Source organism: Cyrtonyx montezumae, unplaced genomic scaffold (assembly GCF_038088225.1).
Source record: "Cyrtonyx montezumae isolate F1298 unplaced genomic scaffold, pur_monq_1.0 scaffold_7, whole genome shotgun sequence".
Taxonomy (NCBI): domain Eukaryota; kingdom Metazoa; phylum Chordata; class Aves; order Galliformes; family Odontophoridae; genus Cyrtonyx; species Cyrtonyx montezumae.
Genome location: NW_027072078.1, coordinates 21,142,685 through 21,168,539, shown reverse-complemented (window position 1 = coordinate 21,168,539; position 25,855 = coordinate 21,142,685). Strand labels below are relative to the sequence as shown.

At 40.6% G+C, this 25,855-nt stretch overlaps 1 protein-coding gene and 1 long non-coding RNA gene across 2 annotated transcripts in view; both read right to left on the bottom strand.

The window, feature by feature from the left end:
* Window positions 1–2,091: 2,091 nt before the first annotated feature.
* LOC136057765 (uncharacterized) lies at window positions 2,092–8,638 on the bottom strand. The gene is made up of 4 exons (XR_010623069.1): window positions 8,536–8,638; window positions 6,829–7,004; window positions 4,310–4,407; window positions 2,092–2,372 (listed from the first exon to the last, which is right to left on the bottom strand). It is a non-coding gene; the product is annotated as an uncharacterized LOC136057765 (long non-coding RNA).
* Window positions 8,639–16,366: 7,728 nt separating this feature from the next.
* The window catches only part of PLA2R1 (phospholipase A2 receptor 1), a 36,938-nt gene continuing 27,449 nt past the window's right edge, over window positions 16,367–25,855 (bottom strand). Inside the window, exons 20-30 of the mRNA XM_065750630.1 lie at window positions 25,445–25,587; window positions 24,641–24,758; window positions 23,787–23,917; window positions 23,074–23,218; window positions 21,996–22,234; window positions 21,303–21,471; window positions 20,107–20,247; window positions 19,552–19,668; window positions 18,948–19,124; window positions 18,261–18,290; window positions 16,367–18,039 (exon numbers count right to left, since the gene is read on the bottom strand). Coding sequence (XP_065606702.1) covers window positions 17,825–18,039; window positions 18,261–18,290; window positions 18,948–19,124; window positions 19,552–19,668; window positions 20,107–20,247; window positions 21,303–21,471; window positions 21,996–22,234; window positions 23,074–23,218; window positions 23,787–23,917; window positions 24,641–24,758; window positions 25,445–25,587 — 1,625 coding nt within the window. The 3' untranslated portion in view covers window positions 16,367–17,824. The remainder of the gene's footprint in view (window positions 18,040–18,260; window positions 18,291–18,947; window positions 19,125–19,551; window positions 19,669–20,106; window positions 20,248–21,302; window positions 21,472–21,995; window positions 22,235–23,073; window positions 23,219–23,786; window positions 23,918–24,640; window positions 24,759–25,444; window positions 25,588–25,855) is intronic.

Here is a 25,855-nt window from a genome sequence, read left to right as displayed (position 1 = left end):
GCGGAGCGTCGCCCCGCCGCCGGCTGGACGGGCCGCGAGCTGCTCTCCGATTGGTCCGCCGGGCCGCGAGCTGCTCTCCGATTGGTCCGCCGGGCCGCCAGCTGCTCTCCGATTGGTCCGTCCCGCCGCGCGTCACCTGTTGTCACGAGAACCACAGCTTCGAGTTTGGGGAGGGGCGGGGCTGGCGCTGCGGGAATGGGAGTGAGGGCTGGGGAAGCGCCGAGGTGAGAAACTAAGAAGAAAAGGGGGAAAGTGAAGGGAAGGAGAAAGGAAAACAAAAACAAAAACAAGCAAACAAACAAACAAACAAAAAACATGAGGAAAAGTGAAAGGAAAAGTGGAATGAGGAAAAGAGCCTTGCAAAATCGAGGGAAAATTAAAGAAGAAAAAATTGAAAAGCTGACCTAATTACCCCCACTGGAATCAAAGAAAAGTAACAAAAAAAAGTAACTCAAATCAAAAGGAAATTAAGTGGAAATTCCACAGGACAAAGCGTGAAGAAGTGACAAAACTCAGCTAATTAATATATGGCAATTAGAGTTAAAAGTTTTTAATAAGTGATAAAAGGAAACACCAGTAATAGCTAACATTGAAATAAAGGACCTGAAAGTGCATTACATGACAGCTTTCACGTGCCCACCCCTCAGCCCTCCCAGCTGCATGGCTGTGGGCTGCAGGGCCCTGCTGCAAGCACCCACTGTGCCCACAGGCTGTCCCCACGGCACTGTGCCAACACCACCGTGCCCACAGGCCATCCCCATAGGCTTTGCCAAAATGCTGTGCCCACAGACCGTGCCAATACACGGTCCCCACAGGTCGCAGTGGTTACAGTGCTTTCTAAGAGTTGGCATTTTCAAGTCGCTGGAAGCTAAAATTGCAGTGGTTGATCTGGTTGTGCCAGGGAAGGGGGAGGAAATGGGGTTGGGAGCAGCTGAAATAGCTGCTGCTGAGAAAATGATGATGCTGAGGACAGGAAGTTGCAGAAACCAAAAATAAAAGCACAAAGAGACGGGCGACCAGTTGGCCCGAAGGAGGGAAAGAGAAAGAAGGAGAGCTGACAGAAAGTATGTGAAATAAAATTGTGCCCGGTTCTAGCCCGTGATTCTGTGATTCACTGCTGACCTGGAAAGGCTGCAACCCCAGCTGTGCAAGAAAGCACTTGAGAAGTTGCAAGGAAAAAACATTTTGGCTAGAAACATCTATTTTGATTAGACATAGAGGAGAAGTCATTCAGGGAGAGAAACATTAGATCTTCACAGAGCTGGGAAGGGCAGCACGCAGCCTGCTTTATGCATTTCAGATGTGCCCATCACACAGGAATCTGGCCACCCTGGGAAGTCAGGAGTGAGGGTGTTGCCTGACTGGGAACTGAGCTTAAAGAAGTCAACAAAAGCAAGCATCTGTTAGTAAGCAACTGCTCTGTACTGCTGGGAGCTGCAGAGCCAGACCTGGCTGCAGAGGCACGAGCTATTCTAAAAATTGGTTTCAGGCAGAAAGAGGTTCCACAGCTGCAGCAAAACTGAGGCTCTGCTATGCAAAAGTGTTTGTTTTCTGGAAGAGCAGAGCACTCGTGTCTCCACGCAAAGAGTAGGAGGCAGAAATTCCCCACTGATACAAAAGCAAGCTATTGAAACTAAAATTAAATGTGTTGGTGAGGTGGTGTGCCTCTTCTTAAATAAAACATCACAACAAGAAACACTGGGTGTAAACCCTGCATCCCCATGAACCCTCCTGGCTGTGTGCTATTTTCAATGTAATAACCGACTGTCCCAGTTTTAGTACAGAGTAGAAAGGAGTTGGGCTTCAAAACTAACAGCTTACAGAGCATACTTACTGAATACACAGCAAAATGCACAGCTCCCCTCTTCGCCAGCCAAGCAGCACACAAGTAAAGATATACAGACTCAGATCTGTACACCTGCTTTACTGAACCAGCACAATTCAAGAAGGCTGCGCTTTGATGACAGAAGTTTAAAAACTGTAAGTTACTGAAAACCATATGCTATGTACAGAAGTTTTGCTATTTTTTATATCAAGGATATTAATAAAACAAAGCCACATACTTTTTGTTTGTTTTTTTCTACTAAGATAAAAAAATGCAGGACAATGTTCTGTGGAAATGATCAGCTAAATGCTAATAAGTAAACTGTGGTTGTTAACACTTCTCAGAGTGGGCTTGCACTCTGTGTCATCTGTCTAACCAAATGTTGTGCACTCTGATGCCACGCAGTTCCCCTCTACAGCAAAGGTCTGACAGTGCCTGACTCCTGCACACCTCTTCCCAAGGAAACCAGCTTTCAAAGGCAGTATTTCAAACAGCCTTCCCCCTGCTGAACTCACTGGTGCTCCCACCTACGTGATGTGCCTTTCACCTGTAGAAGAGATGTCACTTGTGTTTTAATTACACCAAATTTTGCAAAGGAGAATGAGAAAGCAATTCCTCAAGGTAGATGGCTGTACCTGAATGATTACTCTGCAAATGAAAACAAAACCAACAAAGCAAACAAGGTCAACAAACCAACCGAAAAACCAGTAGAGGAGGAAATAGTGTAGGAAGTATCTGTGTGTTTGTCTCATACAATAACTTTTGAAAATTGCGTACAGCGTTCTGTACAAAGCTTATCAAAATTAAAGCAGTGTCAAAGATTGTTTCTAAAAGGATTTATCTTGGCGTTATCAATGAGGCTTCTGCATTTCATGTGAAATGCACAACAGTGTTACAGCATAACAAGCGAACAGTTTATGTACTGCAAACCACAAATGTTTTCATGTCCCCATCCATGTCTACAGCTCATTGCAGAGCAGCACACACAGCAGACTTCAAGCATGCCTACAGAGGTAAACAAATACAGAACTTCAGGTACAGGAGGGACTCTACAACAGAGCTGACACTAATGCACAGCAGCCTTTCCTCCTGCCTCCAAACAGATGACTTTGCCTTTCCAATCAAAAAGCCTTTAGAGGTGCCGACACTGTGACTAAGAGCCTTTTATTTCAGCTGTCTTTCTTGTTCACCAACAGATATCTTCTTCGCTTTTATGCCCATATGTTTATAGCACCCATATGTTTATAACAATAGCACTACCTGCAGAAAGTGTCAACACCTGTCTATCCATAAATCTTCACCACTTCTCACTTCTGCTCACCAAGCTAAATACGTATTTTGCCTGAGCAGCCTTCCTCCCTATTTTACAATCAACACTTTGTAATCTGTTTTTTCTGGCTGGGGTGAGAGCATCCACGTGGCAGTAAGCACAAAGGGAATGCTGGAAAAGGATTCACTACCTCCAGCATCTTCCAGGAGTGAGAAGAGGTAGATTTCTTGTCCTCTCTGCTCCCCTCAGAAGTGACTTTGAAACTGGGACATCTGAAAAGGGAACAAGAGTTGTTTATTACTTTTTCCACCTTGCAACATGAGTACTTGCAATATCCAGCCCTTCACAGGAAACACAACAAAGCAAAACTGACGAGAGATTTGCTGGAGGAGAAAATATTTTGTTCCTACCTAGATTCTGCTCATAATTTTGGTATTAAAACACATCTCTGATTTTAGTAGAGAGCCTGCTAGCCCTTTAAAATACCAGCCCCAGGCAAGTGTAAAGGTACTTTAATGAAACAAACTCAGAGAACTGCAACTAATACTGTAAACGTGGCCAAAAGCCAAACGATTCTTTTTCGACACATAAGAAAATTTTGGCTTGTTTAATTCCACATATGGCTGTGGAAAAATAAACAGTAAAACTGAAAGGGAGGTAGTAAGCATCCAGCAACTGATTTGGGTGCAGCGAGATCAGAAAAAAGACTTTAGGCAATACTCTGGTTATTTTTTTTGAGGCATCAGCTCCACCTGGATGGTCTTTTCTTCGTGGACACTTACCCTATTTGCTGACTTGCTGTTTTATTTGTCTTTCGAGGGCTTAATTATTTTAAAATATTAATGAATATTTAGCTTTTAGCAAAAAGGGAACAGAAAGAAAAGCAGTATTTTGTCACTGTTTCTTTCGATTTCTTGTTACAGCAGCCTACCCTTTTAACATGATACAAAATGGTCATTTTTATAATAAGGTGGTGAAGAAACCACACAATCTGAATTTTCATACATCCTTACATTTCTTTTAGCATGAGTTCCAAGGTTCTGAGTTCTTAGTTGGGTTTGAAGAGTCTGTTGTCATTAGGAACCCTTCCTCTCCTCAAGTTTCAGCATTTAAGTACGCTTGATGTTACTATAGCATTTTAGAGAGTATTCTTTCTCCCAGTACACAGAAACACAGTTGGTAATTTCCAGAATTCATAAAAAGGAATTACAAACCTTTACTGTAATACGAGCCTTCTTTTTTCCCAAATGTGACTGCCAAGTTCTATTCTGCTGCATATTCAAACTCAGATTAGACAAGGCCTCCTGAAATGCTAGAAACAGGTTTGAGAAACAGGACAAAGAAAGGCATGTGGATGCATCCACTCCTCTGCATCTTCTCTCTTTATAGTGGGGAACGTCTTCTGCGGGCATTGTTTGGCTCTGACTCCTGCTGAGATTTCTATGTGTACTTGGAACAACAACAAAATAATAAAAGCAGTGCTTTAAGGATCAGAGAACTGCTAAAAAACCCAAAGTGGATGTTGAATGATACATTTTTGCAGCACTTTAAGTAAAGGTTCCTGACACTGTGCTTTAAATCTTTAAAGGAAGCTGTGCCTCAGAATAGTAGTTCTACTGACAGAGTTAATACGTTCAGTATCTCCTCAAAACCAATTTTCTGTTGTTTTGTAAGATTATTTTTCATATTATGTTTGCAAGATCTGGCTACTCAAATATTTTGTAAAACAATAAATTAACGCAAAAAAAAAAAAAAACACAAAAAAAACCCTCAGTTTGGAGGGATGGTTTAAAAGTTCATCAATTATCATTTGGGCAGTGTTCTTAAGGAAATAAAAACTCATTTAGGTGGAAAGGCTTTTGAAATTAAATGAAAGACAGGTGGGGTTCTTTCTGTCCTTAACCATGCAAAGCAGGTCTGTTCTTTACAAGAGGAAGGGACTCCGTTCCCTAAATGGGGAAGGAAGTCGTGGTTTATCTTCTCTTATGACTTTCTGGAGGCAAATTCACCTTGTTGGAGGACAATGCGATGAGACCTTCTCCAACTGAGTTATCCCCAGTGCCCTTCGTGTGTCACTAGCAAGAAGCAAGTTTTCAAAGTGCTGCTGAGAGGATGATAAAAAGAGTAACATTTCAGACTGATGTGGAAATCCCCAGACTGCATCTGGGATTAAAAGGGTTGTATGGAAAGGGTGGACTCACTGGGGGCTACACTGCTGGCACTTAAAGACATGAAGAATGTGACTAAGCTATAAATTGAAGAACAGTATGTGTGGCAAAGCAGCAATTTGCCATGAGCAAAGGAATAGAAATTCTGCTTTTGTTGAGTGCAGAAGAGGCCAGAGAGCAGAAATAATGAGCAGAAAATGGACGGAGTGCCTTTTAAATAGAAAGTGAGGAAGAAAACAACATCAGCAACAACAAAATGCTAAAAATACAGGGAATAGATTGAGAGAAATTTTAGATGAAGATGGTGGCATACTAGGCATGTTGGACATCACTGTACCAGGACATAAAAAAAAACTAGGAGTCACTTCTGCTGGCATAAGGTAGGGAAATTTGTTAGTGATTGCTGAAATCAAAAGAACATAGTAGGAACCCACCAGGTGACATGGGCTCTGCATGGACTGAAAAGCTAGCTTTAAGTGTACATAGTGCTGTGTCTGCAGAAACTGTACTTTGGGTAACCACCATTGACTCCACCAATATAATTTCACAGAGCAGTCAGACAAGGAAGTTATGGAAAAGTCTTTCATTTGCTCCTCATTAGCGTGCAAGATCCTATTCTAGATCTTCCTCTTATGGTTGGGTTGCCATCCTGGTGCTTACGTTCAGAATTTCCCAGGTTTAACGAAGTCCAAGCGTTACAGCAGCTACACCCAGTTTCAAAAAGAACAGAGACAAAGAAAGAACAAAACTTGTGAAAAGGAAGCAGAAAGGAGCAGCTGTAATTGGTACGGGTACGCAGCACAGCTGCTAAATGTCTTGAGAAGCACTAAAAGGAAGCAGATACAGGGTAGTGTCACCACAAGAGAAGCTATCAGAAACAAGAAGTTGAATTCACTTCCAACTGAAAAACCAAAGGCCAGAAAGAGTAAACTGACACGTTAAAAGGAAAACACAGTGACAGAGCAATAAAAAGTGTGAACAGCAGCTAGCAAGAGAAATCAGAGCTAATACTAAATCCTTTTTGGACACATCAAGACCAAGGCCACTAGAGTCTGGTTGACCAAAGACATTTGCACAATAAAAGAAAAGAGTAGACAAAGTATCTGTAGAGAAAAACATATGTATATGCATGTACTCACTGCAATGAGCAGGTGATTCCCATACTTGAGCCCTTCTTTCTGAGGGAATCAGCAGAGACTCTGCCTGAACCTGAGCTGATGGGGAACAGCTGTAACCTAAAACATGTGGAGCAGAAATCCCCAGGAGCTATGGTAGACACCTGAGCTTCCTAAGGGAGCACAGCTAAGAAGCTGCAGATCTGCTAATGGCAGTGCATAAACTTTCTCTTCAAGCTTTTTCTGAGCATGGAGACCAGCAGCGTGATACCGATTTCTAAAATTATTCCGGGGACAAAGTGAGGGACAAGGTGGGTGACGCTGAAGGCCACCAAGCCTTTGAACCAGACAAAGGTGCAGAAACAGCAGCAAGGGCTAGAATTAGTGTGCATCTGGATAAATAGGATCTGTTTGGGTAGCGTCAACACAATCTCTAAACATAGTATTTACCTCCAGGCCTCTCAGGTGCTTTTTGATGAGGTCAGCAAGCATGTGGACAAAAGTGATCTGGCCGACATGGTCCACCAGTGATGTCTTGAACAAGATAACAGCTCCTACTGGGAGAACAAATCAGAGGCACTCCCAAATATAACTTGTTTGCTTCCTTCAGTTGATCTGAGGGGGTTCTGATGTAAAGAAATTATTTGTACCTTCTATCATTACTGAGATTGAGACTGAAATATCTTGTTATTACCCACAGCTTACATGAGGCTGCAATTTGAACAAGAACTACCTGTCTGTGACTCAACACTTGCAACAAGATAAAGTTTGTGGGTGGACAGTGCATATGAATGAGTTTATAGAACTTCTACTTGTGCTTGACACTATGGGTAAATCAGGGAGAGACTATGAGAGTATTGCTATCAGCTTTTCATCACTGCATAGTACTTTCAGGTGAGCTGGTTTCATGTACCTGATGCAGGATATGAAAGGGAGAATTCAGAAGCTGAAGATAATGCACAGCAGCATAGATCCCTTATGACTCAGACCTGCAGTGCTCTGCCCATGCACCAACCACTAATGAGCTTCTAGACTCCTGACTTTACAGTAGATGTTAAGCTTATAGCCTAATTATACAACATTTGGTAATTCCAGATCTCTGGAGATTATCTCATGCAACCCCTTGATTAGAGATGGGTCAGCTAGATCAGGGCACCTACAGCTATGTCCAGACACGTTTAGAGTAACTCCAAAGACAGAGACTCCATCACCTCTCTGGGCAGCCTGCTCCAGTGTATGACCACCACTGGAGTAAGAAATCTTTTTATTTTTAAAAGGAACTTCATGTAATCAGCACAAGCTAACATATACCTTGCACCTTCACTGTAGGCTGCCTCTTCCCTTACTGACCCCAACTTTAGGTATTTAAATGAATTAATAGTATCTACCTGAGCCTTCTCTCCTCCAGGCTGAACAGTCACAGCTCTCTCAGCCACTCACATGACAAATGTTTCAGTCCCTTAATCATCTTCATTGTTTTTGCTGGACCCGCTCCCCTGAGTCCCTATCTTTCTTGTACTGTGGAGTCTAGAACTGCATCCAGCACTCCAGATGCAACTTTTCAGTGAGTAGGTGGAGATGATCACCCCCCTCAGCCACCTGACAATACTGCATTACAGCAGTCCAAAATGCTGTTGGGCCTTCTTTGTCACAGGGCCACACTTCAAGCCAGTGCTCTCCAGGACTCCCAGGTTCTTTTCTGTGAATTTACTTCCCAACTATTTGGTCCCATGGGCCAACCTGGGTATATTTGCTATGACACAATCAAATGCAATCCCTTTTTCTAACAGCAAGCTAAACCTTTTATCAGTCCAGGCAAATTCAGTAATGGTAAATCTAAAGCAAGTTCTCACTGGAGTTGATCCTTTTTATTCAAAGCATGGAAATATTTATTAGCACACTAAGAGGAGTCTAGGTCTTCCTCATTCCTTTCCCCAGAAATGAGTACTTATACTGATGGAACAGCTTCTCTCTTAAATTCTCACTGTGATCTGTTGAACATTTACTCATTTGTATAAAGTCCGATACTTAGACTACGCTCCCTTATGCGCTCAGCCCTTGATCTGTCAGTCTGAAGTCTTCAGAAAGACAGTGCTAGGAGTATATTGATTTTAATTTTTACTCAGGCATGGATACTGAACATAATTCTGATCCTACCTCCAAAACAGAATGATCCAACCACCACCATCAGAAGTGAGTCCTTATGGCAACAGTAGCCGTATTTGTTGAACTCGGCATTTATCTTTAACCTTTAGTTCCACATTCCCACCTTTATAGCCACGAGAACTGCAAGAGAGGACATGACAGACACTGCAAAGTAGGAATGAGCAAAAGGCAAGCCAAGAATCTTGACTTTAAGAGCAAAAGTTAGTGGAGACTCCAAGTCAGAGTATATTTTATTCCTCCAGGAAAGCATGTTTAAACAGAACCATTGGACACAAAATAAAGCACGAACAAACAGTGCTAGAGATCACTTTAAACCGAAGTTGACTTCATTTAGTTTTTTAATAAACAACACCGTGGATTTTGAAAGATTGTTAATGCCTTAATGTAACATCATAACAATGCTGTAATGCAACAAGTCTTGGATGGTAATCTCATGATTTTTAACCCAATTCCTAACTGAAAATACATCCACTTTATCCATTCCATTACACCACATTTCAGCTCCTTCCTTTTATTGCTATTATCCTGAATTGAGAACAAAATTTCTTCAAATTTAGTTTGAAAAGAACTCTGGAAATTACACTGACCAACAATTTTTTGGCAAAACGTGTATCTCTCTGTCATTAGAAGCACCTAAACAGTGATAGAAAGAAGTACTTCAAATTGTTACTTCAAAGGAGTTTTACCATTAATAATAAAATGTTGATTTTGCAATTTGATTCTCGGAGTCGAGGGCTGTTGCTCTGCTGTCATTTGGCCACATGTTTGATTCTACTATTTTAACTGCCTGAGTAATGCATGCCCACACATGTCCAAAATTCCACCTGATTCAGTTGTTTGTTTGTGCTTTGTTTTGTTTTGCTTTCACAAAGGCAGGATTAGAACAGCAGGACCCACAACCTACGGCATCTCATACAACTGGGACTTTACCAGCAGGAGTCAGGGCTGGGTCCCAGTGCATTAATTCCTGCCAAAATGCACGCATTTCCCCTTTGATCTTGAAGTGTACAGTAACATATTAAGAATCTCATTCTTTATCACTCTGAAATGCTTGAGTTTAATGCTTTCCAATAAAAATACTCTAAGTGTCCACTTTACATAATCGTCTGTAATTGAAATCAATCCTGGTATGGACAGGAGACTGTAGCAGCATTCCTGAAAGGGCACTCTTCATAATGACTCCATTTCAACATTTGTAATAGCTGTCAATACACACACACAGACAAGTCACAGCAAAGCAACTGGAGTTCCAAATAATCAGAGAATGGGCAAGCTTAGGAGGCACGCCGCTGATCAGTGTATTGCCTGCTGGCTAGTACTTTTGCTAAGCCTGTAATACCACCCACAGCATTAGCAAGTAAAAAACATGCACATCTCTGATATTAAAATAACTGTTAAGCAATTCAGCTTTAAACACCTTACCTAGCAATAATGAGACTTTCCCCTATTACTCTGATACCTAAAATGACAACACACTGAATTATGGGGAACAAAACAAAAATCAGCTCAGCATCCCGCATGATCAGTTAGTTTTAAACTATTACACATTCTTTTACATCTGTTTTGGCACTTGCTTGCTAAGAGATGACATCTCTGTGCTGCAACCAAAGCATCGAGCAGGGAAGGACCTCCAACAGGTCAAGCAAATGGTGGAAGTTGCTTCTAAATTTCTTTCCTGACCCCATCTTCGTTTTTGAGACAGGATACTTTTTTAATAATCACTTTTAATGCATCCTTTTCATGCTATACTTATAGCTAAGACAGGCCACAAGTTAAGCACAAAACGGCACAGTACTCTGGTATCCTACCTGTGTTTAACTCTTCCTTTACTGTGTTTGTACATCACCTGGCGTGTGCTTTATAGGCACTTCCCCAATAAGGTGGCTCTTTTGTTCTTTGACTGTTGATTGTTTAAAATATTCCATTTTTTACATTAGGTTTCTGAATATTTATCACAGTACTTTCAGAATAACATTCTCTAAAGCAGAGTATAGAGTTCAATGTCCCTTCCCCTGTTTACACCCCTGAAATCCCACTTTGCATTATTACAAAGTGTCCAACAGGCTCACAGCAGTCTTTTTTACTCCTCTATGATTTACATTGCAGAAAATGCATAACGTCTACTAATTCCCTATGGGAACTCCCAAACATTAGGCTTATTTCGGCCTCAGGACCGCTGAAGTGTGCTGCAGGGAGAAAATGAGTTCTGAACAGTTATCCATCTTGAGGAATTCAGTCATGTATACAACAAATTGCCTCCACCTTTTCTGCTATAAATACAAGCCACAGTATTTATTCTCAGAAGCGATCTATGTTACTTTTGATGTGCTCTCAGAATGTTTCTTATGCACGGTTCTATCTATTCCTCAGAGGGTTAATACTTAAACAAACTGACTTCCCCAGCTGGCTTTGTTCGAAGTGCCGTCATCCTCCCGAATCCAGTCAACATCTATCAGGAACAAAGACCTTAAACAAAGCATATTAGGCTTCAGCCTTGAAGTTTTGGCCTCCAGCCAGAAAAATTTGTTATTTTCTACGCAAGCTTTATTTTTCTTTCCCCAAGCAGCAGTTAACATGGATCAAAAGAGCCATTGCTTTAGGATGCAATCATAAAAATAATAAACATGAGTACTGACATAGCGCTGTGCACCTTCGATTAAGCCTCGTGCCTGCTGGGGGTGTCCATGTCTTTGGGAACACTGTCTGAGCTAAGCTCCAGCCTCTTTCAGCTTTCCATTATTTTTTCTGTGTATGGATTGAGACAGACAACCTTGGAGTGGTGTTAGGGCTCTGGAGGGTTTCGCTTACCTCTCTGGCTTTGGGAGATGACACATGAGTTGTCTTTTTTTTTTTTTTTTTTTTGTACTGTTACATTGATCATCAGGGATCCCATCTCCTGGCTTTGCGACTAATCTGGGAACACAAAACAAAACAAATCAAAACAAAGGAAAAGAAACAAAAGACAAAAAAAAACAAAGAAACAAACAAACCCCCCAAAAACAGTTTACTGTTTGCACATATCCCTTTATTTGTGTGTTCTTCGTTTTCTGGTTCTGGGCTTTTGCTTTTTGAGCCATTCACTCCTAGTAAGCAAAATACCACTTACTTACAAAATACCTCATCCTACATGTGGACTTTAGGTACCCAGGGCAGGCTGAGTGCCTACCCCAAACCATCTGCTGTAGTAGGTCAATGGGATTATTCAGCTGTGCTCATTTCAGAACTTCCCCTTTCTACCACGATGCAAAACACAGATTTAACCAGAGGTGTTCCCCATGCCCCAGTTGCGTGGAATTTGTGACCTTGGAGATGCTAAATTCTGGCTACAGGGAAGCGGGATGAGGAATCCGCAGCCACATGCACCAGTATTTTCAGGTCAGGATTACTCATATTTGCCCCAGCTGAGCTGAAAGGGACATCTCACAGTGTTCTGAATCTATTCTGCAGCAGTGGTCGTGGATTTGTTTATTTCCAAATAGCAGTTATCAAATTTAGCAGTGCACAGTGCTACAACAGCTGCCCCTACCAGTCCGCTGAGTGCCTGTTGTCCAGCCCAGCACTCCCCGTGGCTCACTCATATTTCCTGCCATGCCTCCAACTGCTTGCTTCTTGATCTACTTGTCCCGACTAGCACTAATAACTGATCCGTGTTCCCCCAGTGCTTCTGCTTTCAATAGGGGTCAGTTCTTTCTCTCTTGTCTCCCCACACCAGGCTTGGAGTTGCACTAGGTCAAGCAGAAGAGCAACCCGTAAGTGCAGCTGAGATCTAGTGCCTGCTCTAAGCTCTTCCCAAGAATGAAGCAGATTTAGATGCAAATACTCATAATTAACGTCCAAATAATGAAACAGATGTACTCTAGAGGGCCATGGATGGTATAGGACAGGAGGACAGAGCCCACACTGCGTCCTCCTCTTGCCATACCCAAGGGCCTACACACTTCTGAGGGCTGTGTCTCTGGGCGAGGCAATCCAGCAGCATATGGTGACAAAGCCAACATCTGAATGGTCAGTTTGGGCACTGTGTGGTGAGAAGAGCCTCTCTGCTAGTGATTCCATATGTATTTCATAAGAAAGGCAGCTGAGGTGCCAGTGAGTACTTATTTGCCCTCTCCAGATAGAAAGCCTGCAGGGTGCTCCACTGTGTTTTCACCTTTAACCGCAAGGCATCTTACAGATTTTATAGCTGCAGTGTCCCGCACATACTGCTCTATCTTCAATATTTGCTTTTGAAATAATTTTTAAAGCGATTCAGTTTGCTTCTTGACAACCCTCAGGACACAGTATGCAGCAGCATCAGCTTTACCTTCTCACAGAGCTTTCCAAAAAGAATCTTTCTGATGCTGGGGAATTTTAAACACCAGAAAGTACAGCGTTAAGTCATGTAAAGCAGTAGGTGTCAGACTTAAGGTAGGTAACAGGTAAGCATGCATACCTCAGCAAAACTTCCCAAGAGAAACAAAAGGAGCTAAAGCAGAATTATTTGTTACAGTCCTGTCACAGTCTGCAAACTAAGCCATACGTAACAGGGAATGTTCCTTTATATGAACTTTTACATCCCCTAGCTCATCAGCAGCATGCAGCGTTAGGGACTGTGCTTACACACCTGAATGAAGCTGGAAGCGTCAAGCTCTGGGATGCAGCCCCACATCGAGCGTCAGCGAAGCCGTGCAGCACAAAGCTGCTGACGAGGTAAGAGTCCGTCCTTCCTCCAGCTCTGTGCGTGCCTGCTCTCAGCTCACAGCAAGGGCTTTCACGGCACTCCTCAGCTGCAATGCACACAGAGTTTATGGCAGGAGGAAGCGGCAGAGCAGACTTAATTAGGTTACTATGGGTCCAAAGGTCTGAGATCATATTTTGGGAAAAAAATGGCCTGAATATACAGCTTGGTGGGATAATTTTCAGTATACACTGAAGAAAAAAATACAGAGGCTTTTTTTTTTTTTTATTTTGGTGTAGCATAATTAGAACCTTGCAATTTCTTAAAATGAAGATCCACATAAGAAAAATTCAAAAACATACAGAGTTGTCTGAAAGACAGATTCAGGGAAAGTCTTCCCATTTTCCTCTGCTGGTATGCAGTGGAACATAACATTTAGCCTGCTACACATGTAAAGATTTATCTTGTGTCATTCTGCTAAAACTGGCGGGAAGCGTTCATTTCCAAGAATCGGAATGGAGAGTTGTTCTGTTGGTTGAGTCGGAGAAAAGAGCAACAACCCAACAAACAAAAATAACCAATGGAAATAAAGGAAACAGCAGCAAAATTCTTACTATTATTCAGCTTTGTGCTTTCAGAAATGAATGCAGTTCAAAATCAGGGTAAAAATTACCACTGTGCTACTTTCAAGCATTCCAGCTTCTAAGATCAGAATCCAAATCACAGTCATCCTGCAGAGATGATGAATACAGAAAGGGATTGGCAGCTCTTAAGGTTTGAACAGCACGCAGAATTTTGATGCATTTGGAGGACGAGCTTTGAGGCTTGAGAAGTCATCGTAAGACAGCTGTGTAATGTAGCAGCCATGTTTAAGGGATACTGACATCTGCAGAAGGCTGAAACGTGGGTTTTGTTGGCTGAACTGAACTTCAGAATGATCCACAGTGGATCCCTGTGACTTGCAGAGGGCTCACTGTCATTTTGTCAGCTCTGTGTGCACCATCTACTGGCCACGCTGGGATTGTGTTTCTGAGCACAAAGCTCTGCGGTAACCCAAACCACGTCAGCACAGCTATCTGCTCCTGCCAGTGGCTTCCACAAGGACTGCCTTGGATTGTGAGAGGTCAGCACTGCTCCTCGGGGTTTTAAAAATCAACATTCCACCGACTACCAAGGAAATATTATTATAGCTCGAGGAGTTTTTTCTTTTCTTTTTTTTTTTTTTCTTTTTAGAGCTGAGTTTTTTTGAACATAGTTGCCAAATGTGTGCAATTCAGCTTTTCAACAAAAAAATCCTGCTTACATATTCAATGGCCTGCAGGAAGGGTATGCCACGATTTCATTACAGTGGGCTTATTATTACAAGAGACCAAGAATGCCTGTTACTGCACCAAAGGAGGGGCAGCATGATGGATGAAAAGCATAGGGGGGTCTAAATTAAATGGAAATTTGTGCAGTGGTGCCCTGGGAACCAGAGCGGGTCAAGTCCCACACAGTACAAAAAAGCACTTCTTCCCTACACTCCCACTGGATGGAGGCACACAGACCTAAAGCAGCCTCTCATCCTGAGCCAGACACAGAAGCGTGTGCATGTGTGGAAAGGCTGGGGAAGGGAGGAAAGCCGTGTAGCAGCCTGGTGCAAGCTGTCCCTCTCCTACCAGCATAACCAGGGGCAAAGCCTGGGAACTGCTGCTGGAAGGCACCACAGCTGGCAAAAGAAAAACTGCAGCCCAGAAAGTTATTATTCACACTTTAATTTTCTAGCTGAAGCAATCCAGTGAACCTTACTGCTGATACTATCACATTCACCCGTGAAAACGTAGCCACCAAGTGCTCTGATCAGGAACGGGATAGGGGATCTTGGGTTAAGGAAAACCAAATGAAAGCTTGGGTAAAATCCACAGAATCATAGAACAGCACAAGTGGAAGGGACCTCAAAGGACATCAGGTTCAACCTGTCACAGGAAAAGGAAGCCTGGATGAGACTGCATAGCACCATGTCTAACTGCATCTTAAAAACCACCGGTGATGTGAATTACCACACTCCTGAGGACGTTATTCCAATGAGTGCCGGCTCTCACTGTAAGGTTTTTCTTATATTTAGAACAAGGAACGGAAAGCAGTCAGCAATTACATCCTTAAGTGAAAAATGCCTGCAATTAGAAAAGTTAAATGACAAAAGATTTAAAAAAAAATACTTCTGAGACTGTTTCCTCAGATCAGTTTCAACATATGAAGAAAATACTGCTTGAACTACTTATCCCTTAATCCAAGATTATCTATGTCACAGTCAATGTTAATCAACAATCTCTATTCTGAGGTTGGGGTTATTTATTGTACAGTTGCCCTTCATATACATTAAAAATGATTACAACATACCTATTTCAAAGAAAACTGACAAAATGCCCACATCAGGTTTTTTTATATATATATATATATATATATATATATATACACACACACACACACCCCTTCATTAATAACATCAAAATGTGACAGCGTATGCATAACTAAGTAACAGCATAATAGCCCAATAGATGCACATCCTCTGAGATGACACATTTTACTCTTGCAAGCAAAAAGCATCCTTCAAGTCACCCTGCTGAAAGAAGGCAGCACGTACACTTGTCAGTGAATGTGATGAATGGGAGATGTTGGATTAGGCTCCTCCAGCTGTAATTTAAACAGGTGAAACTCTCACAGAGAAGGGAGAGTTGGTCACTTTTTTTTTTTGTGATATGCTGATAAGATACATCTGCAGCCTCTTTGACCACATCTGCATCCTATAAACCAGTATAGAAATATTCTAGGTACAAAATTAGGTACTAAATAATTACACATAATTATGACAATTCTTTTTTTTTATTTTTTTGCCATGTCTAAAGAACTGGCTACATGAAATCTAACTGGAAAGAAGTCATATACTCTTCTGTATGTGCACAAATAAAAACACTGCATTTGGCCTTGGCTGCTTGCTGAATTTTCACAAATGTATCCCCATTTCAGGGCTCCTGCAAAATTTTTAGAATGAGTCACCTCACAGCCAACAAAGCAACCTGACAACATGCACAGCCCTTCATGGCAGCTTTTCAAGATGACTGACAGTACAATAACTCCATACTGAGGTAACTCTATGATCAACAATTTGTTTGTTCTGGTTTTTTTTGTTTGTTTGTTTGTTTTGATCAACAAAAGAAATAACAATTTTAAAAGTCCTCCATAAAAGGTTTACATATTTTCACAGAAGTAGCTGGAAGACTGGGTAGAGAGGTGGGAATCCACACAACACACACATCCTGGAGCACTGAGACCTGAAACTGGACCTTGTACAGCTACCAGCCAGGGGGACAACTGACCAGTGAAAGATTAGTCCTTGTTAGCACCTTGGTGAGACCAGTGAAAGTGAAACACGGCCCTTGAGGGTGTGTTACATGGGATTAGAGGACTCTGACTAGGGAGGGTAGCATCCTTCAGTAACCACAGGTGTGGCTCTCCCCTGTATCATCCTCATGTGTGGAGAGCAAGGTCTCAAAAGAACATACATTAATATCTCTTGCAGTAACACTAAGTGAACAGTAAAGCAATTTATTACCGTAACTTCAACAAGATTTCTAGTAATCTTTTTCTTCAAACAGATATTGTTCCAAAGTTTCTTTAAAAGAGGCAGATGGGATTCAGTTTCTGAAATAACCGAGGTGAGATTGCACAGTTCTCTAGAAGAGCACCAAAGTATCTCTACTGAATATATTAACTTCAGGATGACAATATCCATATGCTATTGTATCTCTAGTCTAATGTATTTTATAATGTAAACTAGCCATCATGGCAACACTGACACTCACAATCAAAAGCGACTTCATCTCTGCAAACTTGAAATCCACCTGCCAAGAATCCACTGTATGAAAAGTAGCTCCTCATTCTATGGATGGGACGAGCATTAGAAAGAACTACCCCATAATCCCTGGAGTAGATTTCATTGTTCCCAAATTCAAGAACAAATTTTAACACTGGATCATCAGCACTCTTTTCAAAATGAAAACAAAAGCACAAAAGCCCAAACATTCCCAAAGGAAGAAGCTGCGTGGGAACATCCTCTGGAGGCTCAGACATGATTGCTCCACATGAATGGTTTAAGACTCATGTTGTAGGAACATTTTTAGTTCGCAGCTTTTCCCAAGGAAGCCTATTTCTCCATGGCTCTGTGCACCTTCACCAAATTCTGCTACAAAGCATAAGAGGTCCAAGCACAGCAGCGCCTGCACACTCCAACCAGAGTGCAAGGACTCGTCCAGAAGCACATGCCCTAATGCTCCTGATAAGGGAGCACAGATCCCTTGCCATGGAGGAAGCTTGGATTTGGTGCCTGTGAGAGCAGGTGCGCCTGGTGCTCAGCTCTTCACTACAAAAACCTTTTGGAAAGTTTGCTGCAACAAATTCACAAGGAGGGAAAGAGCAGCAGCTGCTGCTTTCATTGCTTTCCCCTCTTCCAGGACCATGCAGGCATCCTCACCACCAGCTTAAGAGAATGAGCTGGTTTTGGGCTGCAACTGGCTCACAGAAACAAAACACCATAGGACATGGAATTTAACATGGAATACGTGACCGTTTGGATCTCTCCACTGATTAATTGTTCTCTCTCTCAAAATCAGAAATAAGAATACTTTCTTCCAAAGGAGGAACATCAGAATTAATCTGTGGAAAATAGGCATTTCTGACCCACAGTATTCTGCTGAAGAGCCTGTTGTTCTGTTTGTACAGGCACCACAGAAAAATGGAAATGGCAGCCAGCATCACCAATGTTACAAGAACAGCCAGAGCAGCAAGTCCAGGGTATGATGCTGAAAGGGAAAAGCAGAGACTTACTACACAAATACAGTTACAACTGAATACAATTTTAAGTACAAAAATGCGGGTGTTTCACATAAAACACCATTACTCTGTGTCATGTATTTTAAATTACACATTTAACAGTGAAAAAAAAAAATTTCTCACAATGTATCATCTCAAAACATGTTATTACTTCTTATGAAAAATTGAGAAAATGCCAGAGGGAACTTACGTTTTTCAGATGGCTCTGTTGTATCAAGATCTGAAATAGAACCCAGAACTGTCAGAAAATTATCCATAGTACTACCAAAACTTAGTATATATACACTCAGTGTGATACACTGACACTCAGAAGACAATCTACACAAAAACATACAAGAGCAGATCATTCTTTGCTGAACTTTATCCATGTCAGCAGGACTACAACAGGACAAGTAAAACACAACCTAGACACTGTTACCAATATAAAACCCCTGAAATTCAGGGGAATATATTATCTGATGCTGTGGCATAGATGAACACCAGCATTTACCCAGTGCACAAAGCACAAATACATGAGCAGAAGTATTCAGTGGTGGATTAACTGAGCTACAAGGTCCAGCAGTGATTCTGACACTTTGTGTGGGCTCTCAGAACACCTCAGCTCCCTTGTATGTATCTTCTCACTGCTCACTGGAGCAGCTATGCCCATGCACAAGAGAAAGTTGTCACAGCATGCAGTAATAAAAAGGGTGCCCGGGTTACTCAGAAGGAGGCTATTCTGGCTGGTTTGTTTTTCACAGATATTTTCTGTTTGATTCTATGTGATTTTCTCTAATAGGAAACAAAATAACCACTTAAATGAGAAAGTAAGCAAGCAATAAAGAATGTATAAAAACAATGGTTTTGAAGGAATCGATCATATTCTTATAACACGTACCTGCATCCTTTTTACAAACAAATCCCTTTATTTCTCTGCATGGAGATATTTGCCACACACCATCCGCAGTCCTCAGGCTGATACAGAAATTCCCTTTGAGATGATCAAATTCAGGCTCCCTGATGCCCCAGTTAGAATAATTTAAGGGAGAGCCATCAAACCAGGAGACTGTTTCATCTAAGGGCAGAAGTTATAAATTATTGAAAAATGACGACATTTTACAATGAACATCTGTTTCAGTTGAACTTACCTTCACACACACACACACACAGAGTACTGTATGAAAGCAATGACAGGCTACTATACTCTTTGGCTACTATATTCCTTACTTTGTTGAAGATTTTAAAAATATACTACATGGCTGACACAGCCTGTAGAGCTTCCTTAACAAGCAAATAAAGGCACTCACATGCATACACACTGACTACTCAGAACCCTAGTAAGTAATGATCACAGCTTTTTACTACATCATAAACAAGCAGTAAACAGTGAAAACAAGAATCTTGAGAAGTAACAGTGTTTTGTAAGATGGTTGTATCAGCATTAAAAACAAAACAAAAAAGACTCAATTCTTACTCTCAGTTCTTTTCCACCCCAAACTTACTGTCTGTAACATACAGGATGTTCAACCAAACCATTTTCACAGAATATCCGAAACTGTGCAGCTCCTCCAGAATGAAGGCATTTTCATCTTCATCTTCGATAGTCAGAAGATTAGATCCTGCAGGTTAAACACAGATCTTTTTAAAACAATTCACATCATTAAAATGTAGCACTGCATTTCAAAAGTTGATATGGAGAATCTTGATTGAAAAGGTTGAAAAAGCCTGCTCATGCTTCATAAGTTCATAAGTTTGCAACTAATATGAAAACGCTCAGGCTTGAATATGAAATACTCATTCTCACTTGATTTTAAAACAAGTTTGAAAGGGAATAAATGCATTTTATATCTTTTTTTCAGAAATCAGTATTTTCACATGGAAAGGACTATTGTTTTAATATATGTTGCCTTCACTTTCATAGTTGCCTTAATGAGCTACAGTATTGCTTTCCTGAACTAGACAAAACACATGCTGTGACTTCAGTTACTTCAGAAAATCCATGTTTGTTTTTTTAATATATAACAATTACATTTTGTAGCAATAAAACAGTTGCTTACCTTGATTTCTGCAGACTTCATATGCAGTATCAAAACTCGTGCCCTGCAGAACGGTGTTAAAGCTGTAGCAACTGTTTTTGAATTTGATCCAGGGAACATTTTTTTCTGAACATAAGCCCTTATACTCAGTGAGTTTCTTCTCTGTGATAGGAATAACAGCACAGCTTTATTGGCACAACAACATACACATTAATATAACATTCCGCACTGTTTTGGAATAATGCTAATAAACATGTTATTTCATCATGCCTCTATTTTTCAAAGAGAAAATTTCGTGGCTGCATATATTTGTACTAAAACTGCAAAGCTTGTTTTATTTCAGATGAAAAACCTTGTGGGCTTGCAATAGTGTTATCAAGATATTTATCTAACAGTGCCATGCACAGGGTGAGAAGCATCCTATGGGCACTTGGAGCTGCCCAGTATCTCCCAGGGGCTGGGGATTTCCAGGGCCTGCAGAGCTTCTCTCCACAAAGCCACAAGGATAACTGAATGCCAAATACCAGGGCACAGAGGCAGAGGAGAGCTTCCCATCAGAACACAGTACACAGCCTCTCCACTGTGCAGCATACCGAGCCAAGAGCCCCTCTGACTCAGGTGACTGTCATTGTGACAGCAGGATGCTGACAAGGACTCTGCAGTCCTGGGCTGAGTGGAGCTCCACACCTGAATTCTGTGTTCAAAAAAAGCCCAGGTAATGGAGAGCTTTGCAGGAAACAAAATGTCTTTTAGGATAAGGGAAAATATTCTCATCTTCAGAAAAAAAAAAGTTGCAAAATCTTTCATATGCCATCAGTGAAGATGCAGCTCTAACTTTTCACTATTCTCTAAATGCTTCTCTTCTATTCCACAGTTAATTGCAATAAACTGAATTTATTTCCCTTCAAGTTAGGTCATTAACAATCAGCATTTTTCACAGATAATACAGTGCTCACTGAAGAGAGTGTTTCCTTACACCTGTTTCTATCCTACTGTGGAAGTTCTCTTTCCATTTTCATATAGTCTAAACCTGATGGGCAATACTTGATGGAGAAAAAAAGGCTTCTCAAATAGGAGAAACAGAAAGGAAATTAATCAGTTTTGAGCAAAGTATCATCATTGCTTAACCTCAAACATTAATTGTCTTTCATATATTGCCACTGTCACTACACATATTTGCAGCTGCAAAGATGCATTACAAAACCTAACTGACTTACTGGGTGGCACGTGGCAGACTGCTCCTGGCAGAAGTTGTTCACAGCTCGTACTCTTCCAACGCCCCGAGGTATCCATATAAACGCAGCTGCCCAAGGCCTGGGACTCATCATCTTCCCAGAAGGTAAACAAGGATCTAGTCCCATCTGACCATTCAAAGTTAAGCCCATTCTGCCAAAACAAATTTTAAATTATTTCTGTTCACCTTTCCTGGCGTCACCTTGACCAGAATTCCTTTTAGCTCCCCCTTGCTGCTGGGCTACAAGTAAAACACAGTTTCAAAGATTCTCCCAACTTATTTCTAGGAGAACACGAACTACATCTAACCTGTATGGTATGTACATTTGTATATGCATGATATGTTTGTATGGTAGCTGAATGTCTGGGTCACTGAGTGTAAATGATTATTCAGGCCATAAAGCAGCTTAAAATGAAACAATTTCAATGCTGACAATAGAAGATATATTTTTTTTCCTTAATATTTTTATTTTTTAATATTTTCTACAGCTTTCATCTTTAAGTACTCACCACACCAAACTACCCTTCATTCTGCAAAATATGGTAAGGGGATTGAAAAAAAGCTCAAATGGGGGTTTCATTTCCAAACACAAACTTCCTCTGACTCCTAACAAATGGCAGAGCTCATGGTTCATAATTTTCAGTATTGTATGTACAGACTGTAAACCATTACGTACATCCGCAGTGAACATTCCAATCCAGTGGTTGTAACCCAGCCGATTCACAATGATGGTGAGGAAAGCCTGGTGGTACTGATCTGCAATGCTGACCAGCTCAGCTCCATTTGCCATGCAGGTTTTTAAAGCTGCAGACCATGTAAAATTCCCACGTATGAGGTTATATGTTCTGTTTGCATAGTGTAAAGTATCTGGCACGGGGTACATTTCAGATGCATTGACAATATGTCTGGATGTGTCTGTTGGAAACAGAGAAGAGAGGACTTTCTTTTTTAAACAGAATTTAAAGATAGTAGAACAGCTTTACTTAGTCAGTGCTGTGTGTACATTTATTCTCACTTTCCCCTCAATTGTGCTTCACAATAAATGATGTCAAAAATAGCTACGGTTTGCGAGAGCCCTGTGAGTACAGCCCAAAGCTTGCTGGTTCATTCTATTTACTCTGTCAAGCCTCTCGAGAAGAGCAGCAGGAACTACTGCCTCTTTAGACAGAGAGCTTAGCTAAGAGGCAGCAGATAAAGCCATGCCATATAAAACCACCACCACATCCATACAGTCCATTTTGGCAACATGCTCAGCAGCACACGTCACGCCCAGGACTGGAAAAGTGTGAGAAGAAAACCCTAGCCACAAGTGATCGGCCAATTGGCAGTTCACAAAAATACATCTTCCAAAGTCTTGTCTGATCTGAGATTGCAAATCCAACAACAGAATATTATCAAGAAAACTAACTCCAGTTTCACCTTTTGTAATTTCATGCTGCTACTCTGCTTGCAAGGACAGATGTGAAATTTGATCTCTAGATATCTAAGGTACACAACGGAAAGCTCAAATTTAAGAACCAAATTCAACAGCAAAAGATTTTTTGAAAAATTACTTCTACATCATAGCTGCTGATTTATCAAATAGTGCAGAGCTAGTCTGCTGAAACAGCAAAGTAAAATTGCCTATAAAAACTTTTTAGATCCTGGTTTTATAGACACTTATAATGAGCTACTTCTAGATGAAAATAAAGCGAATAGAGAGAATTCAACAAGAGAACAAATGAGAACAGAAGCAAAGCAAACCAAACACTTACCCTGCCTCTTTTGGCAGACAAACCCATAATTTTTCTCACAGTTTTCTAAGTACCATTTTCCCGTAAAATAAAAATTAGGGTTATTTGATACCAGTGTACAAAGTGGAACTTGTTCTTCTACGTAGACACTGTTATAACGTGGCCTCTGCAATCAACATAGAACCTTACATTAATTATTAAAGACACCACATAAAGCAAGGCATAATTATTACATTAAATGTAGAATAATAATTAGCTGTAAGGCACATTTATAAATTGTTAGGTAGAACAATGAACACTCCCATAAATACCATTTGGAATAACAGACTCATAGGAAAAAAAAGTCATGAACTTGCACTGAATATACTAAAACATTACCTTAAATACTGACAAACATACAAAGTTAAATATAATATATTAAAACATGAAATTCATAATATTATTTTGTTCAGACCTAGTATTTGATGCCAACCATATAACTTAAACTCTGGAGCTTGAAAGGAATTTCAGAGGAATGTGACTACAGCCACACATTACATAAATAATTGTGTAGATAGTGCCTTTTTTGCAACCACCAGCTATACTCATAACATTGGGGCCACAGCTGTTTGAAGTTGCAGAAGTTAAGAGAAGACTCAGTTGCTACAACAAGTTAAGCCTCGTCTTTGTGGCAATCATGAATATTATGGATAAAACAATTTCTCAGTGTCCTTAAAGCCCCTGGAAATACTTACATGTGCTGCTTCAATTGGAGACCAGTTGGAATACCTTGGAGGATTTTCGTTCATCCATTTTTCATAATCATCGCCCTGGACACCTATCCAAACACTAGTTTTGCGACCAAACAGATTCATTGTTATGAAAGCTGGAAAATGAAACAGGAGTAATCAAACGTGCATAACTGGTAACCAGTTATGGATATCTAAAGCCTCTTCCAACACATTAAAGCACTGGAAAAAATGAATTATCAATCAGTGGCATTATCTACTTACTGAAAGTAAGAACATGAGTAGCATTTCATTAACATCCAGCTATCAATTCAGTAAAGATGTTTCGCTTCAGCTGGGACAGTATCCAGCCCAGTAAGGAAGTCTTCAAGAAACTGCAATAGTACCTTGAACAACTTCAGCCAGGGTACAATCTCATTCAGAGTTCTGACTCATCAAAAAAAGCTTCTCTCAGTTTTAGTTGAAAATAAAATTTATCAGAAAAAATAGCCAACGAGATTCCTGCCACTTTCAAAGAGGTTTTTTACAAACATACAAGAAAACACATTTTTATGAGTAGAGATTACAAACATTCCTGGAGATGCTCGCACTCACTTCTCTCACATTCCTAGCCTAGTATTTATTCGCCATACTACAGATTGCATCTTAATAAAAATGAGATTGTTTTGACAACAACTTGGTGTTCTACTCTTTACATTTTGGGAAAATGGGAACAAAATACATTTACTGATTTGTCTGCAGCTGTGTATTCCCAAGTGGAATTCACATGATCTTTTCCCCTGTATCTGTACCCATCATTAAACTTTTCTTCAAAGAGAAGACAAAACTTTATTCATGTACAAGTATTTTCAGTATTCTACCTTGTTCCAGTTCATCTTCAAGGGAAGCAAGGGATCCATCATATCTACTGCAGAATGTTTGTGCTGAGTACCAGCTCCTCAGGTGTTCTGGATCATTTGGAATTTGTATCAAAAAGCACTGTTTCAAAAAATAATAAGAGGCTTGCTTTATTTTTCCTTCTGTTAAAAAACATTACCAATTAATAAGACTGATGGATCCACAGCCTCAGGTGATGCCCTTTGCTTTAAATTTATCCTTGTAGTGTCTGTGTTTTAATGCTGGGATAAACCTGCTCAGTTCAGGGAACACTGCCATTAAGAAAGGTTAAGAAAGTATTTATAAGAAGTCTGGTGAAATAGTTGCCTTTCAACTCTCAATCACAAATAGACTTCAGTGTATAATTATCTTTGATGGACACCATTTGAAACCGTATCTTTAGGCAGCAGTTAGGGATCCACCTTGGGCTTAGAGTTGTTTTCAGGACAAAAAAAAGACTTAACAATTGCAGAAGTATCAAAGGAGAGTGAGCGCACAGAATAGGCTTTTTGAAAACAAATGCATAAATATGTTTAGGTAGCTTTTGCATAAATGAGTATGCATTCCCTGGAACTAAAGTAAAACATTAACATCTCAATAAGGCAACTTCTCTGTACAACGCTGCTTAAATCTGCATCACCATATCAGTATTCAGAAACATAAAAGCCCTGCTTGCAGAAAGGAAGAAAATCCTCCAAAACTAAATAATCTTTAAGAAGTCCAAATTTTTTTGGTCATAAGTATGAAATTCACTTTGAATAATTAAGCAGCAGGAAAAAGGGTTTTACTTTAAATCCGAAGTGCAGCCAGCCCTTGGGACACATTCCTTGTGGATTCTGGTCTTTTGGAAGCTCTTTCTCTATTTTCCATGCATTTTTACGTTTACAAATACAGGGAAGAGAAACAGTACAGTTTTCATCATCCCAGAGTCCTATGGAAAAGGAAAAATCACAGTTCAACATGTTCTTGAGAACAGAAAAAGGACCTTTTCTTAGCTAGCTTAGTTATTGCAAAGAAAAATATCACCTTTATTGGGGAGATGGGGGTGATGATCCTACAGCAAGTATATTTGGATATTTTGGATATATCACATTACTGTGCATTTGATGGTCCAAAAGGCTCATATTTTTATTCACAGTTTGATTTCATTAATCTAAAAACATTCCTCTATATTGCATAATATATTGCCTATCATCACA